The sequence below is a fragment of the Salvelinus sp. IW2-2015 genome, linkage group LG6.2 (genome assembly GCF_002910315.2).
Source record: "Salvelinus sp. IW2-2015 linkage group LG6.2, ASM291031v2, whole genome shotgun sequence".
Classification (NCBI taxonomy): Eukaryota; Metazoa; Chordata; class Actinopteri; order Salmoniformes; family Salmonidae; genus Salvelinus; species Salvelinus sp. IW2-2015.
Genome location: NC_036846.1, coordinates 13195568 through 13211224, shown reverse-complemented (window position 1 = coordinate 13211224; position 15657 = coordinate 13195568). Strand labels below are relative to the sequence as shown.

General features: G+C 40.8%; 1 protein-coding gene across 1 annotated transcript in view; it reads left to right on the top strand.

Annotated features, from left to right (window-relative positions):
* LOC111965841 (follistatin-like 5) overlaps positions 1-15657 on the top strand; it is a 250919-nt gene that overhangs the window by 34317 nt on the left and 200945 nt on the right. Inside the window, 1 exon segment of the mRNA XM_070444249.1 lies at positions 10904-10937. Within this exon segment, the coding sequence (XP_070300350.1) occupies positions 10904-10937 (34 nt within the window).

The following is a 15657-nucleotide window of genomic DNA, read 5'->3' as shown; positions in this document are numbered from 1 at the left end:
CGAATAGCCAGTCTCCAGATCTCAACCCATGAAAATCTTTGGAGGGAGTTGAAAGTCCGTGTTGCCCAGCAACAGCCCCAAAACATCACTGCTCTAGAGGAGATCTGCATGGAGGAATGGGCCAAAACCAGCAACAGTGTGTGAAAACCTTGTGAAGACTTACAGAAAACGATTGACCTCTTGTCATTGCCAACAAAGGTATATAACAAAGTATTGAGATAAATTTTTTCAAATACTTATTTTCCACCATAATTGGAAATAAATTCATTAAAAATCCTACAATGTGATTTTCTGGATTTTTTTTCTAATTTTGTCTCGTTCATAGTTGAAGTGTACCTATGATAAAAATTACAGGCCTCTTCTCATCTTTTGAAGTGGGAGAATTGCACAATTGGTGGCTGACTAAATACTTTTTTCGCCACGTTTAAGTTGTAATTTCGTATTTCTTTGACTTCAACATGGCGGAGGAGAATTTTGTTAAATCTGAGCGCAGTCTCAGATTATTGCATGGTGTGCTTTTTACGTAAAGTTTTTTTTAAATCTGACACAGTGGTTGGCATTAAGAACAAGTGTATCTTTAATTCTGTGTAAAACATGTATCTTTCATCAAAGTTTATGATGAGTATTTCTGTTATTTGACTTGGCTCTCTGCAATACTCCGGATATTTTGAGGCATTTCTGAACATGGCGCCAATGTAAACCGAGATTTGTGGATATAAATATGCACATTATTGAACAAAACATAAATGTATTGTGTAACATGATGTCCTATGAGTGTCATCTGATGAGAATCATCAAAGGTTAGTGATACATTTTATCTCTATTTCTGCTTTTTGTGACTACTATCTTTTGCTGGGAAAATGGCTGTGTTTTTCTGTGGCTATGTACTGAGCTAACATAATTGTTTGGTGTGCTTTCCCCATAAATCCTTTTTGAAATCAGACATGTTGGCTGGATTCACAACATGTGTAGCTTTAATCTGGTGTCTTTCATGTGTGATTTCATGAAAGATAGATTTTTATAGTAATATATTTGAATTTGGCGCGCTACATTTCTTCTGGTTTTGGCCAAGTGGGACGCTACCGTCCCACCTATCCCAGAGAAATTAACCCTGTAACCATGCGGTATTAACTCTGTAACCAACACTGAATTAAGGGGTCAAATTATGAGATCGAGGTTGCAGGGGAGAGTATGTGATACTGTCATGACTTCTACAGAAGGTAACTCCTCCCCTGTTGGGCAGCGCTCCGTGGTCGGCGTCTCCGGTTTACTAGCCTCCACCGTCCCTTTTTCCTTTTCTGTTTGTTTTGTCTGTGATTCTTTTCACACCTGGTTTCAATTGCGTTTATTTCTGTGTGTATATAGGGTACCTGTGCCCGCCTTAGTTCGTGCGGAGTTAGACTTGTGTGTATTGCGCGCGATGTATTTATGTTTGTTGTGTTCACGATTTACCACGTGTATGTAAAGTGTAGGAACTTTGTTTGTTCCTCGTGAGTTTGCACGAGTTGCTGAGTATGTGAGCATAGTTTTGGGATTTTCGTCTGTGCCATTTTTGTATTGTTATTTAACTAGGCAAGTCAGTTAAGAACAAATTCTTATTTACAATGACGGCCTACGGGGAACAGTGGGTTATCTGCGTCGTGTCTTTGGCTATGCCAGATTAATTGCTATGACATGGTATTCTATAAAATAATTTCTCCGTAATTAATATTACCTGATTGAACTAATCATGTAAATGTAATTAACTAGAAGGGACACCACAAAATAATATTTATAGAGCTGTTATCTTCGAATAACTCTTAAAGATTTAGATAATATTTTACATCCATAGCAGTCACATTAATCGTCATTTTATTCAGTCTATCTGAAAGTTGTAAATCCTTGGTTATCTGCAAGAATCCTGGCTAACAAGTTGAATCAGCAATACAAAATTTTTGTATTTTATTTACTAAATACCTAACTAATCACACAGAATCACACATACACAATTAAATCATAACTTGATTAAAAATGGCCGTCATAAAGGAAAACGTCCTAGCGGGCGGAATAGATATGACAGCTTGTTACCACAAGGGAAGGGGCTGAGTTTTAGTGAAAGCGCGGGAGACTGGAACATAGGCGAGCTGTGCTATCGTAAATACAGTATCTTATGCATTCTTAAATTACCGCCCATTTGAAAAGGAAAATGCAATAAATATTTTACTCTGAGCTGCGCTTCAGTAGGTTGGTGGTTAGATGGAAGACCGTATCGCCAACCCGAGTCCTCTGTCCTTTGAAGAATGTCTCTGGTGCTCACTGGATATGTGGTAACGTCGTTGTGGAGTAGACGGGATACTCTGACTGTCCTTCCTAACCTGCGTTTGTAGCAGCTGTTGCTAACTCAACGGCTAGGAGGTTCACTTCTGTAGTGAATACGAGTTCAAGTTCATACCATTCACAACCATCCATGCTGATGTTGGCTTAGTTCTGTAGTTATTATCTGAACCTTCTGACATCAGATCATCCTCCTATGATTACCCGGAACAGGAAGTTTATATTTTTGTCAATGGCCTTATATAGTGGAGGAGAGGGGGTGTGTCTGAAAAGTTATAACCCATGTCTCTTCACAGGGGCGGGCCCCTGGTTGAGCAGAAGCCAAAATTTATTGAAAACCCAAATCCTCACTTTGGAAGCTAAAATTACATTTCATCTCTTCACAAATAATTTCATATTCAACATTTGAATTAACAACAATTCCATGTGAATCTGATACCTCTGACGTTTAGACTTTCCACAGTAGAGTTTTATGTCATTCTATCATTGATGAGAATGTGTCAGAGGGCAACCGAACTGACCATATATACCTTAAGTACCACCGCATATCTTCTCTTTATTCCAGGACCTTGAAATGCTTCTTACGAAGCCACTCCTTCATTGCCCGGGCAATTCATCCAAAAGTGAAAATGCTGCCCCCTATATCAAAGAAGTTAACTCGGAACTGGGAAATCTGACTTCAGTGAGTTCAAGACACCTGGGAACTYGGGAATAAAAGAGTTTCGACTGGGAAAATACGTTTTGAATTCGGAATTGTAAAYTCGGGAACTTGGGCCTCTTTCTAGAGCTACCACCTGAAGATCACTTACGTCATCATGATTTCACTTCGTTTTTTTCMGAGTTCCCAGTTGTTTTGAAAGCACCAGAAATCCAAAGAATGCCAGACTTTGATGACAAAGTTTGATGACAAATTTGCCCACAAAGGACCGCCGCGCCACCTTCCTGTTCAAGTGAGCACAGCACAACAAGGTTAGCCCAAAAATGTCTTGCATGCTGCTGCATAAATGATGTAATATGCCAGGGAGATATGGATACTGTAGCTAAGAATGTAATAGTAAGTGTATGTTGTGTAGTAAACTGTTAGAAGCCGATGTGCCTCACCCTAATAATTTGGTCTATTTTCTCCTCTTAATTTTGCCTACTGTTCTGACTTGGTGGTGCACATGTAGCCTATAACCTGTTTTAGGGAAATGTAATCATTGAATATTGTAAGAGCTTTCATTGTCTGCTTATATGACCACTTTATTTATCCTATGGTTCTGACTTGGTGTACAGGGAGAACACTGTAAGAACAGCCCATGTTCTGAATTCTGTCACTGTATATTTCAAAAGTGCTGAACAAATAGTTATATTGACTATGTCCGTCGTAGCTCGCTTATTAATGTCCTAATCGAAATTACGGCCTCTTATGCACTTGTCGTCCTCTTATGCCATAGTTTGTACATCTCAATTGTCAGTAGAAACCACATTTCTTTAAGCAAGTCAGCCATATCAGCTATGTTTTTTTTTWAAGGCAGTAAWTGCGTATGAATTAACTGTTTCGCTGCCAGACAAGGCTCCGCTGATAGCCAGGTGTAGCAGTGGTAAGATATTGGGACTGCTGTTGGGACAGCTTTATGTAGAACCTAACAGTTTGTGGGCACCGTTTGTCACCGTTATAGTGCAATTCATGTATTTTTTTGTGTTGTGTTGTATAAGCATCCCCCCMAAAAATGTGGTTTGCCCCACCAAGATTTACAGTTGAAGTCAGAAGTTTACATACACCTTAGCCAAATACATTTAAACTCAGTTTTTCACAATTCCTGACAATTTATCAGAGTAGAAATGCCCTGTCCTAGGTCAGTTAGGATCACCACTTTATTTTAAGAATGTGAAATGTCAGAATAATAGTAGAGAGAATTATTTCTTTCAGGTTTTATTTCTTTCATCACATTCCCAGTGGGTCAGAAGTTTACATACACTCAATTAGTATTTGGTAGCATTGCCTTTAAATTGTTTAACTTGGGTCAAACGTTCCGGGTAGCCTTCCACAAGCTTCCCACAATAAGTTGGGTGAATTTTGGCCCATTCCTCCTGACAGAGCTGGTGTAACTGAGGCAGGTTTGTAGGCCTCCTTGCTCGCACAGGCTTTTTCAGTTCTGCCCACACATTTTCTATAGAATTGAGGTCAGGGCTTTGTGATGGCCACTCTATTGGAAGACCCATTTGCGACCAAGCTTTATTAACTTCCTGACTGATGTCTTGAGATGTTGCTTCAATATATCCACATAATTTTACTTCTTCATGATGTCATCTATTTTGTGAAGTGCACCAGTCCCTCCTGCAGCAAAGCACCCCCACAACATGATGCCGCCACCCCCGTGCTTCACGGTTGGGATGGTGTTTTCAGCTTGCAAGCCTCCCCCTTTTTTCTCCAAACATAACGATGGTCATTATGACCAAACAGTTCTATTTTTGTTTCATCAGACCAGAGGACATTTCTCCAAAAAGTAYRATCTTTGTCCCCATGTGCAGTTGCAAACCGTAGTCTGGCTTTTTTTTATGGCGGTTTTGGAGCAGTGGCTTCTTCCTTGCTGATCKGCCTTTCAGGTTACATCGATATAGGACTTGTTTTACTGTGGATATAGATACTTTTGTACCTGTTTCCTCCAGCATCTTCACAAGGTCCTTTGCTGTTGTTCTAGGATTGATTTGCACTTTTCGCACCAAAGTACGTTCATCTCTAGGTGACAGAACGCGTCTCCTTCCTGAGCGGTATGATGACTGTGTGGTCCCATGGTGTTTATACTTGCATACTATTGTTCGTAACAGATGAACAGATGAACGTGGTACCTTCATGCGTTTGGAAATTGCTCCAAAGGATGAACCAGACTTGTGGAGGTCTACAATTTTTTTTCTGAGATCTTGGCTGATTTCTTTTGATTTTCCAATGATGTCAAGCAAAGAGTCACTGAGTTTGAAGGTAGGCCTTGAAATACATCCACAGGTACAATTGACTGAAATTATGTCAATTAGCCTATCAGAAGCTTCTAAAGCCATGACATAATTTTCTCGAATTTGCCAAGCTGTTTAAAGGCACAGTCAACTTAGTGTATGTAAACTTCTGACCCACTGGAATTGTGATACAGTGAATTATAAGTGAAATAATCTGCCTGTAAAAATKTTTGGAAAAATTACTTGTGTCATGCACAAAGTAGATGTCCTAACCGACTTGCCAAACCTATAGTTTGTTAACAAGACATTTGTGGAGTGGCTGAAAACGAGTTTTAATGACTCCAACATAAGTGTATGTAAACTTCCGACTTCAACTGTACATGCTAATATTACTGAGTTRATGCAAGCTTTGACTGGAATCCAGTGGAGTGTGCGAAGGAGCGAGGTGACATGAGAGAACTTGGGAAGGTTGAAAACCAGGCGGGCTGCAACGTACTGGATATGTTGCAGGGGTTTGATGACACAACCTAATACACAAAACCAAATCTACACTGGAGTTGCTCACCAAGACAACATTGAATGGTCTAGTTACAGTTTTGAATATTGTACAATCCAGCTGTGCAAAGCTCTTAGAGACTTACCCCTAAAGACTCACAGCTGTAATCGCTGCCAAAGGTCCTTCTATAAAGTTTTGACTCAGGGGTGTGAATACTTATGTTAAGGAGCTACGTATTTCTGTATTTCATTTTCAATAAATTTGCAAAATGTTCTAAAAATGTGTTTTCACTTTAACCCATTTTAAATTCATGCTGTAACACAACAAAATGTGGAATAAGTCAAAGGGTTTGAATATTTTCTGAAAACACTATATATCGACATCCTCGAGGACTTTCTTGTGACCAATCTGCACTCTCCAGTCTCTCCCTTGTCAAGGATCTCCCTTCTCTCTCATTACTGACATCCACATAAGGAATTACTCTGTGACGAGCACAGACAAATAACACTGGAGTACAACTTCATGATAAAGCCAAATAATACTGTAGCATGATAAAACAGATGACTAGCCAGACATTCGGTTAAAGGTAATGTCTGGCTAGTAATGAATGTTCTTTCCTCTGTGATAAAATATATCCATCAGCTAGGTGCCTTAATAACGAAGCAGAGAAATTCCATTACAGCTTTTGCATATTGTAAAATTTGTCTTATGAGTATAGACAGGTAAGCTTGGTTTATTTGTCAAACTGGTCTGTGGGAATGTATGGCCCGTTATGATAAATTCATTATGATAAATTCCTAACTCATTGTGTTGAATCTTTCTCTTGCTATTTGTCTTTAAACCTGCTGTTTGTATTTCGCTTACAACATCTATGTCGAGGTGAATTGCTTTGAGGGGCGTCAAGGACCATCCACACACAACAGTATGTCAAAGTGGTTAAATTTGCTTACAAAAGTGCACTTAAAGTCCATTGGAATGCAGTTATAATTGTTGAGAGGTGAGGTCTCTTAGCTACAGCAAAGACCTTGTTCTGGAATTGCTTTGCATGCCTTTACTCAGCCATGGATCAGGACAGAGTGGAGGAGGATTGGGGTACGGGTTGGAGTGAGCTGGTATTCTGTCATAACACTGCTTGTGCTCGGGTTATGCCTTTGAAATAAGCTGTGACCCCATTAGCTTTCATTATAAAGACTGTTTCCAATCACATAGAGCCATTCAGCTTATAGTATGGAGCTTTGTCTCTGTCGTCATCAACAGCCAATCGGCTGCCTTACCTGTGATGTCATTCCACAAAGGCCCAAATGTCCCGCTGTTTTTGTAAACTAATCCAAATGAGTGATTAGGATTTTTATTCTGATCCCATTAGCTGTTTAAGAAGCAGCAGCTATTCTTCCTGGGGTCCACACAAAACATAGAACATGAACAAATACAGAACACTAATGGACTGGGACAACAAGTGTGAAATCGGCTAAGTCATTTCACAAATGCCCAAATGTCCCTCTGTTTTTGTAAACTAGGCCTAATCCAAATGAGTGTGAAATCTGCTAAGTGATAGGTGTATGTATGGGCATACACCATATTAAAACATTTCGTAATTTCTATTCGCTTTCAAGAATATCCTTGTCCATATGAATTAAAGCATATCCTTGAGTGGCCCAGCCAGAGCCCGGACTTAAACCCGATCGAACATCTCTGGAGAGACCTGAAAATAGCTGTGCAGAAACGCTCCCCATCCAACCTGACAGGGCTTGAGAGGATCTGCAGAGAAGAAAGGGAGAAACTCCCCAAATACAGGTGTGGCACGATTGTAGCGTCATACCCAAGAAGACTCGAGACTGTAATCGCTGTCAAAGGTGCTTCAACAAAGTACTGAGTAAAGGGTGTGAATACTTACTGTATGTAAATGTAATATTTCAGTTTTTTATATTACATTTTTTGCTTAAATGTCTAAAAATCTGTTTTTGCTTTGTCATTATGCGGTAGTCTGTGTAGATTGATGAGGGGAAAAAATGGTTCAATAACTTTAGAATAAGGCTGTAATGTAACAAAATGTGGAAAGAAATTCAAGTGGTCTGAATACTTTTGGAAGGCACTGTACACTGGAGTGTCTTACCAAGGCAACATGGGATGTTCCTGAGTGGCCTATTTACAGTTTTGATTTAAAGGTGACTCAAACATGTATTGACTCAGGGGTGTGAATACTTATGTAAATGAGATATTTCTGTATTTCATTTTCTAGAAATTTGCTAACATTTCTAAAAACATGTTTTCAATTTATCGTTATTGGGTATTGTGCGTAGATGGGTGAGAGAATAAAAAAAAAAATCCACTTTGAATTCAGGCTGTAGTACAACAAAATGTGGAATACATCAAGGGGTATGAATACTTTCTGAAGGCACTGTATGGTATTGACATAACAAAGGAACAGGCATTTTTACAGGAGTGTGTTTTGACATTATCTACTTGTCGTAGCATCACAAAATGGAGCCAAGGAGAGGGAGGCTGATGAGAGCCACAGCTCATACGCACTGGGCCACCCACATGGCAAATCTAGATTAAAAGTGGATAAGCCGACAGAGAGAGAGAGAGAGAGATTTAGTTAGAGAGGGTGTGTATGTGTGAGTGAGAGAGAGAGAGAGAACCAGAGAGAGAGGGAGATAGAAATATAGATAAAGAGATGTAGCGATAGAGGGGGGAGAGACAGATAGCTCAACTTGATTAAGGTTGAAAGGCAAGCTTTAGTGAAACAGTGTCCGCAGGGTACGCAGAGTGGAGAGGCGGTATGTATATGTGTGCGAGCCTGTGCGTAAATGTGTGTGTGTTCTGGATTGGGTAGATAAAGCTTGAGAGAGATGCGGGCAGTCCGCCAGCTAGCTGTAACAGGGGGCAGATGGTCCATTGGTGTACAGCTGGGGATAACAGGGGGCACATGGGCCATGGGTGTACAGCTGGGGATAACAGGGGGCACATGGGCCATGGGTGTACAGCTGGGGATNTGGGTGTACAGCTGGGGATAACAGGGGGCACATGGGCCATGGGTGTACAGCTGGGGATAACAGGGGGCACATGGGCCATGGATGTACAGCTGGGGATAACAGGGGGCAGATGGGCCATGGATGTACAGCTGGGGGTAACAGGGCTTAGATGGGCCATGGGTGTACAGCTGCGGGTAACAGGGAGAAGATGGCCCTGGGTGTACAGCTTGGGGTAACAGGGAGAAGATGGGCCATGGATGTACAGCTGGGGGTAACAGGGCTTAGATGGGCCATGGGTGTACAGCTGCGGGTAACAGGGAGAAGATGGGCCTGGGTGTACAGCTTGGGGTAACAGGGAGAAGATGGCCCTTGGTGTACAGCTGGGGGTAACAGGGCAGATGGGCCATGGGTGTACAGCTGTGTGCTCGCTCCACCAGCCCCAGGGAGAAGTCTGTCAAAGGCCTATGAAATCGCTCCCCTTTAAAATGCAGCCCCAACAGACTTTCCATGCAAAGTATCTCCTCAACTAATTGATCCTCTTACTTTGGCTGTAGTTATACAGTAGTCGTGTCTTTGAAGATTGCAGGCAATATGTTCTTAGCTATAGGATGGATGGTCTTTTTGACTCTCTCACAATTCCTGTTTAGTTGAAAATCAATAGTCAGTGGCAAATATTTATGCATTGTTATCTGTAGATCACTAATGGTGACAAGGCTTCAGACTAGGCATGTATAAGAGCCATCATGTTCCCTGATTGGACCATTCATGTATTAGAGCCATCATGTTCCCTGATTGGACCATTCATGTATTAGAGCCATCATGTTCCCGATAGGATCATTCTGTGTTGACATGGATCGCCTGGGTAGTGGTCAGTAAGTTAATTTTGTTTTGAAACCCACTGAAATTTGAAGGTAGTACCTGAACTTGTCCAACTGGAACAAGTTTTTCATTGCAGACCATTTTCCTACAGTGTGCCATGCTGAACACTACCCTGGTGAGTGAAGTGACCTTCTCTATACATGTGTAAGTAATGTGTTGGCATGGTGCGGTTCAACATACATGACTTGTCTGGCATCAAGAAGCCAATATGAGTCATAATCCCCTTTCATTTCATGCCTCCAAACTCTAGTGGCATATTAATGTTGACATGGCTCAATACCAGAGTACATTTTCTATTGACACGGAAAACAGCAAGATACATGAAACACTAGCAAGTATGTTATTAGGCATTCTGTCAACTGAGACATTCTACAACATGTCACTACTCTGTTGAACACTTTTTGATGAGTCATACAGTCCATTGATTTAGGTAAATCCATTGGTGATTTGTATGTAAACAGACTTTGTTCTATAGATTTTCTGTGCATTTTACTATGTCAATCTATGTGTTTGATAAAATGAATGATAAGTATTTTCTGCTTGGTGTCAGTCAGAGAAAAGAGAAAAGCTCTCGTTATTGACTCTAGACCTATTACATTACACTGCCAGTAGCTGAATAAAAAGGAGGAATTCTCCACACAGAGGATGGAATCAAATATTTATATGGTCTTCAACAACTGGTGAATTGCCATACACTACTGTAAGTTGAAGCCTTTTATTTCGCCATAACGGCCCTATACCATCATTGGGCATAAAATACCAATGATTCACTAGTAAATAAATTGGTAGTGTTGCGCTGAAAAGTACCTTCTTTAAGGGCATAATGGTACATAATGTTTTCAATTGCCATTTTTCACGCTCTTGCTGCTTCTTTTAACCTTTAAAGACATCCCTTTTATGGAGATACAGACATTACCTCTTAGCCTTTCACTGTCAAACACTCTGCATATGTTATGTACTTCAGTGACTTGGCAGTAACTCATGAATATGAAATGTAACAGAAAAGCCAAATAGTCACTGCACTTTATGATAAAATAAACAGATTCTCAATAGTATCCTATTATTCTCAATAGCCACCTCAGCTAAGTGCTTCATACAGTAAAAATGCATCATCTTTCTATGCATTTATAAGCCTTCGACATGAATACCTTCAATATTTGTAGCAGCGGCTGAGATTCCACTCATAAAAGTGAAATTGCTCTTGGTGTTATTACTCTGTTGGCGAATGTTGATCTTGTTAACTTGATGCAAGTGTGACTGTGTGATATCTTACAGCTTTCTGTCTTTCTGTTTGTTGTTGTTTCAGCAGGATGGGATCCCAGGGAGTTTGCGGATAAAGGGTATGTCTCCATTTTTTTCTTCCTCTCTGTCACTGTGCTTGGGCTTTTACTTTCATGAATATTATTGTTGAGTCGACTATGAAACTGTTATTGGAGAGTTGTGTAAAACGGTTGACAAAACTAAACAGGTAGATAACACACATTTCCACTGAATGAACTCAGTGCTAAGTGGGGCTAAGGGCCCTTCCTAAGCTAATTGTTTTAAGATGGTTATACGATGGATCATTTAGCTATTTGATTTCGAATTTTAAGACCCCTTTAGGTATAAGTCAAAAGTTTGGACACACCTACTCATTTCTTTATTTTTACTATTTTCTACATTGTAGAATAATAGTGAAGACATCAAAACTATGAAATAGCACATATGGAATCATGTAGTAACCAGAAAAGTGTTAAACAATTTCAGATGTATTTTTTATTTGAGATTCTTCAAAGTAGCCACCCTTTGCCTTGATGAAGGCTTTGCAAACTTTTGTCATTCTCTCAACCAGCATCACCTGGAATGCTTGTCCAACAGTCTTGATGGAGTTCCCACATATGCTGAGCACTTGTTGGCTGCTTTTCTTTCACACTGCGGTCCAACTCATCCCAAACCATCTCAATTGGGTTGCGGTCGGGTGATTGTGGAGGCCAGGTCATCTAATGCAGCACTCCATCACACTCCTTCTTGGTCAAATAGCCCTACACAGCCTGGAGGTGTGTTTTGGGTCATTGTCCTGTTGAAAAAAAAATTATAATCCCACTAAGCTCAAACCAGATGGGATGGYGTAACACTGCAGAATGCTGTGGTAGCCATGGAAATCCACTAGTCATTCTAAAAGGGTTCTATTTTTGTGCATGTACAGGTAGAACATGAGTCAAACCGCTGAACATGACTGAAGTGAATCTACTCCCACTGCATTGCACTCCCACTGCACAGCCTCTCCGCCATCAAAGAGACTGGCCTCTCTGCCATCAAAGAGACTAGCCTCTCTGCCATCAAAGAGACTAGCCTCTCTGCCATCAAAAAGACTAGCCTCTCTGCCATCAAAGAGACCAGCCTCTCTGCTATCAAAGAGACTGGCTCTCTGCCATCAAAGAGACCAGCCTCTCTGCCATCAAAAAGACTAGCCTCTCTGCCATCAAAGAGACTAGCCTCTCTGCCATCAAARTGGATGTCTGTCATTCACTGCAGTGTTGACCTCTCTCATCTCTTTGAGGAGGGAAGGTGTGAAGAGAAAGCCAGAGGATTTGATTCTCAGGGAATGAGTTTATTTTTCATATCCCGCTAGGGATCCTCAAAAAATTGTAGAATATTATGAGCAAACCAAATAAAGGATTACCATCACGGATAATTATATACATGATTCATTATTTCTAACTGCCAACACAATACCCTGGCAACCTAACCACTGACACCATTACCCTGGCACCTAACCGGTGACACCAATTACCCTGGCACCTAACCACCAACACCAATACCTGGCACCTAACTGCCAACACCATTATCCTGGCACCTAACCGCCCACCAATATGGCATGAGGCAATTCAGAACGCAATAATGCGCCATGACAAATGTCTGAGTGCACTCCCACGTCCTGACAAATGTATCTCGTATGTCACTATGTCACCTTTGTAATGTGGAGACCCTTCAACATGTACGCACGCAGGCACGAGTGAGCGCACCCACGCACCCACCCACACACCCACACACACCCACACACACCCACACACACCCACACACACCCACACACACACACACACACACACACACACACACACACACACACACACACACACACACACACACACACAGAGAGACAGACAAACAGATACACACACACACACAAACCTCAGCTAAAACACAAAAGTCAATGTCAGGAGGTAGAAAGGTGATGTGGTGACCAAGATGTCTGCCACTAAGCATGATGAAGGGTTGGTAATGGATGTCTCACTGCCATTCTTTCTCTCCACCTCTGGAAGGTCAAAGCTGTAATTGTAGAGGGAGCATTATCATAAAGGGCGGCCCCCAGCTGTCGGCTGAGATTCCGTTTAATCCACACCTCCCTGTAAGCAGGGAGAGGAGACTCGTATCAGACTATGGCTTGTTTTCAGCAAACGAATTTCAGGCCATGTAACAAGACARCGTAAGTAAAAGAGAATCATAAATAATTAAACTATTGTAGCAAGGGTTTGGGGGGGTTACACCCTGTGGCTGCAAGGAAAAGTTGTATTAATCGTTCATTGAAGTTATGAACACCTTACGTTTTACTTACTGCTATAGATAGTTGATTTCATTGGGCTATTAGAATAAATTTTTTGTCAAATGTGTAGTCAAATCTCAAGGAATTAACCAMATGTGATGGTGACCTTATATGTCCTAGCTGCAGAATATTTTGAGACTCCAATTCAATCCTCAGATCAGTAAGTTAACAGAAATTGGACAGACATAACATATTGTTACAGTACACAAAGTGAGTTTCTATGCATGCTGTTTTCAAAAGTAGACATATCTTTACATTTAGACGTTGGTCCCATAAAATCAAATCAAATCAAATCAAGTTTATTTTATATAGTCCGTCGTACATCAGCTAATATCTCGAAGTGCTGTACAGAAACCCAGCCTAAAACCCCAAACAGCAAGCAATGCAGGTGTAGAAGCACAATTCAAACAGATCCAGAATCCAGCAGCACATAAGCAAAAATGACTTTGAATGTCAGAATGGAAGAGACAAAGACGGACAGAATACACCCATCTCATTCCACAACTCAGTGTAATTGAAATGCCAAATGAAGTCTGGGGCCATAGCAACACCTCTGGCTGTTCGGCTCGGTACAAAATACCTTGGGATGTAGTTGGGGAAATGCTATTTGTTGGAGTAAATAGACTATTTCAATTTAAAATATTGAATAGCTGGTGAAACAGACATTTAAAAGATATATTATGTCCATTTGGTGCCACACTGAGCTACTATTTGGAACAAAAGTTTTTCGGAATTGGAAATTGCAGTTTTCTCCCAGAATAACAATCGCCTTCAATTTTGAATTCAATAGCAGACATAATTATCAAATTGATGAAATTATTACTTTGTACGCTAAGCATCCCCACCCCTACACCACCTCCCCACCCTACTTTGAATAATACAAAGGCAGTTAATACAATTATTTGCCCCCGCTATGGGACTGGGTTACACTTTTAATAACTTTTCACAGCAGTATGTAAGAGCGGAACGTTAAACATTGTGCAATGCACTGCACTTTCCGCTGACAGACTTATTGGTGGAAGACTTCCTGTTGTTTCAATCATGACACAGTCACATCCCATAGTCTCCCAACGAGTTAGTATGTAATAGCTTTCATAAATCTTAATCAAGTTACGGGAATTAAGATTCACAGAATGTAATAGACTTTTAATAGAACTCCTTTTTGGAGAGAAATCAAGAAGAAATTGAGAAATCGCCTGAAGATATACTGAGAAGTAAAGAGGCCTTGGGAATAGTTGGATGACATAAGTTGCATGACATGCTAAGTTTCTCATGGACAACAGTGACTCTTGACCGACGAAGCCTTAGTGGACAGGTGGGCTTCACCTAAATACAGTTGAAGTCGGAAGTTTACCTTAGCCAAATACATTTAAACTCMGTTTTTCACAATTCCTGACATTTAACCCTAGTAAAAATTCCCTGTCTTAGGTCAGTTAGGATCACCACTTTATTTTAAGAATGTGAAATGTCAGAATAATAGTAGAGAGAATGATTTATTTCAGCTTTTATTTCTTTCATCACATTCATAGTTGGTCAGACGTTTACATACACTCAATTAGTATTTGGTAGCATTGCCTTTAAATTGTTTAACTTGGGTCAAACGTTTTGGGTAGCCTTCTACAAGCTTCCCACAATAAGTTTAATACATTTTGGTCCGATTCCATTCCTGACAGAGACTGTGTGATTAACTGAGTCAGGTTTGTAGGGCCTCCTTGCTCGCAAACGCTTTTTCAGTTCTGCCCACAAGTTTTCAATAGGATTGAGGTCGAGCTTACTGATGGCCACTCCAATACCTCGACTTTGTCGTCCTAAGCCATTTTGCCACAACTTTGGAAGCATGCTTGGGGTCATTGTCCATTTGGAAGACCCATTTGTGACCAAGCTTTAACTTCCTGACTGATGTCTTGAGATGTTGCTTCAATATATCCACATAATTTTCCTACCTCATGATGCCATCTATTTTGTGAAGTGCACACAGCCCCTCTGCAGCAAAGCACCCCCACAACATGATGCTACCATCCCCGTGCTTCACGGTTAGGATGGTGTTCTTCGGCTTGCAAGCCTCCCCCTTTTTCCTCCAAACATAACGATGGTCATTATGGCCAAACAGTTCAATTTTCGTTTCCATCAGCCAGAGGACATTTCTCCAAAAAATATGAAGTATTTTTGCAGTTGCAAACCGTATCTGTTTTTTTTATGGCGGTTTTGGAGCAGTGGCTTCTTCCTTGCTTAGTGGCCTTTCAGGTTATGTCGATATAGGACTTGTTTTACTGTGGATATTCATACTTTTGTACCTGTTTCCTCCAGTACTTCACAAGGTCCTTTGCTGTTGTTCTGGGATTGATTTGCACTTTTGCACCAAAGTACGTTCATCTCTTTGAGACAGAACACGTCTCCTTCCTGACTGGTATGACGGCTGCGTGGTCCCATGGTGTTTATACTTGCTACTATTGTTTGTACAGATGGAAATGGTACCT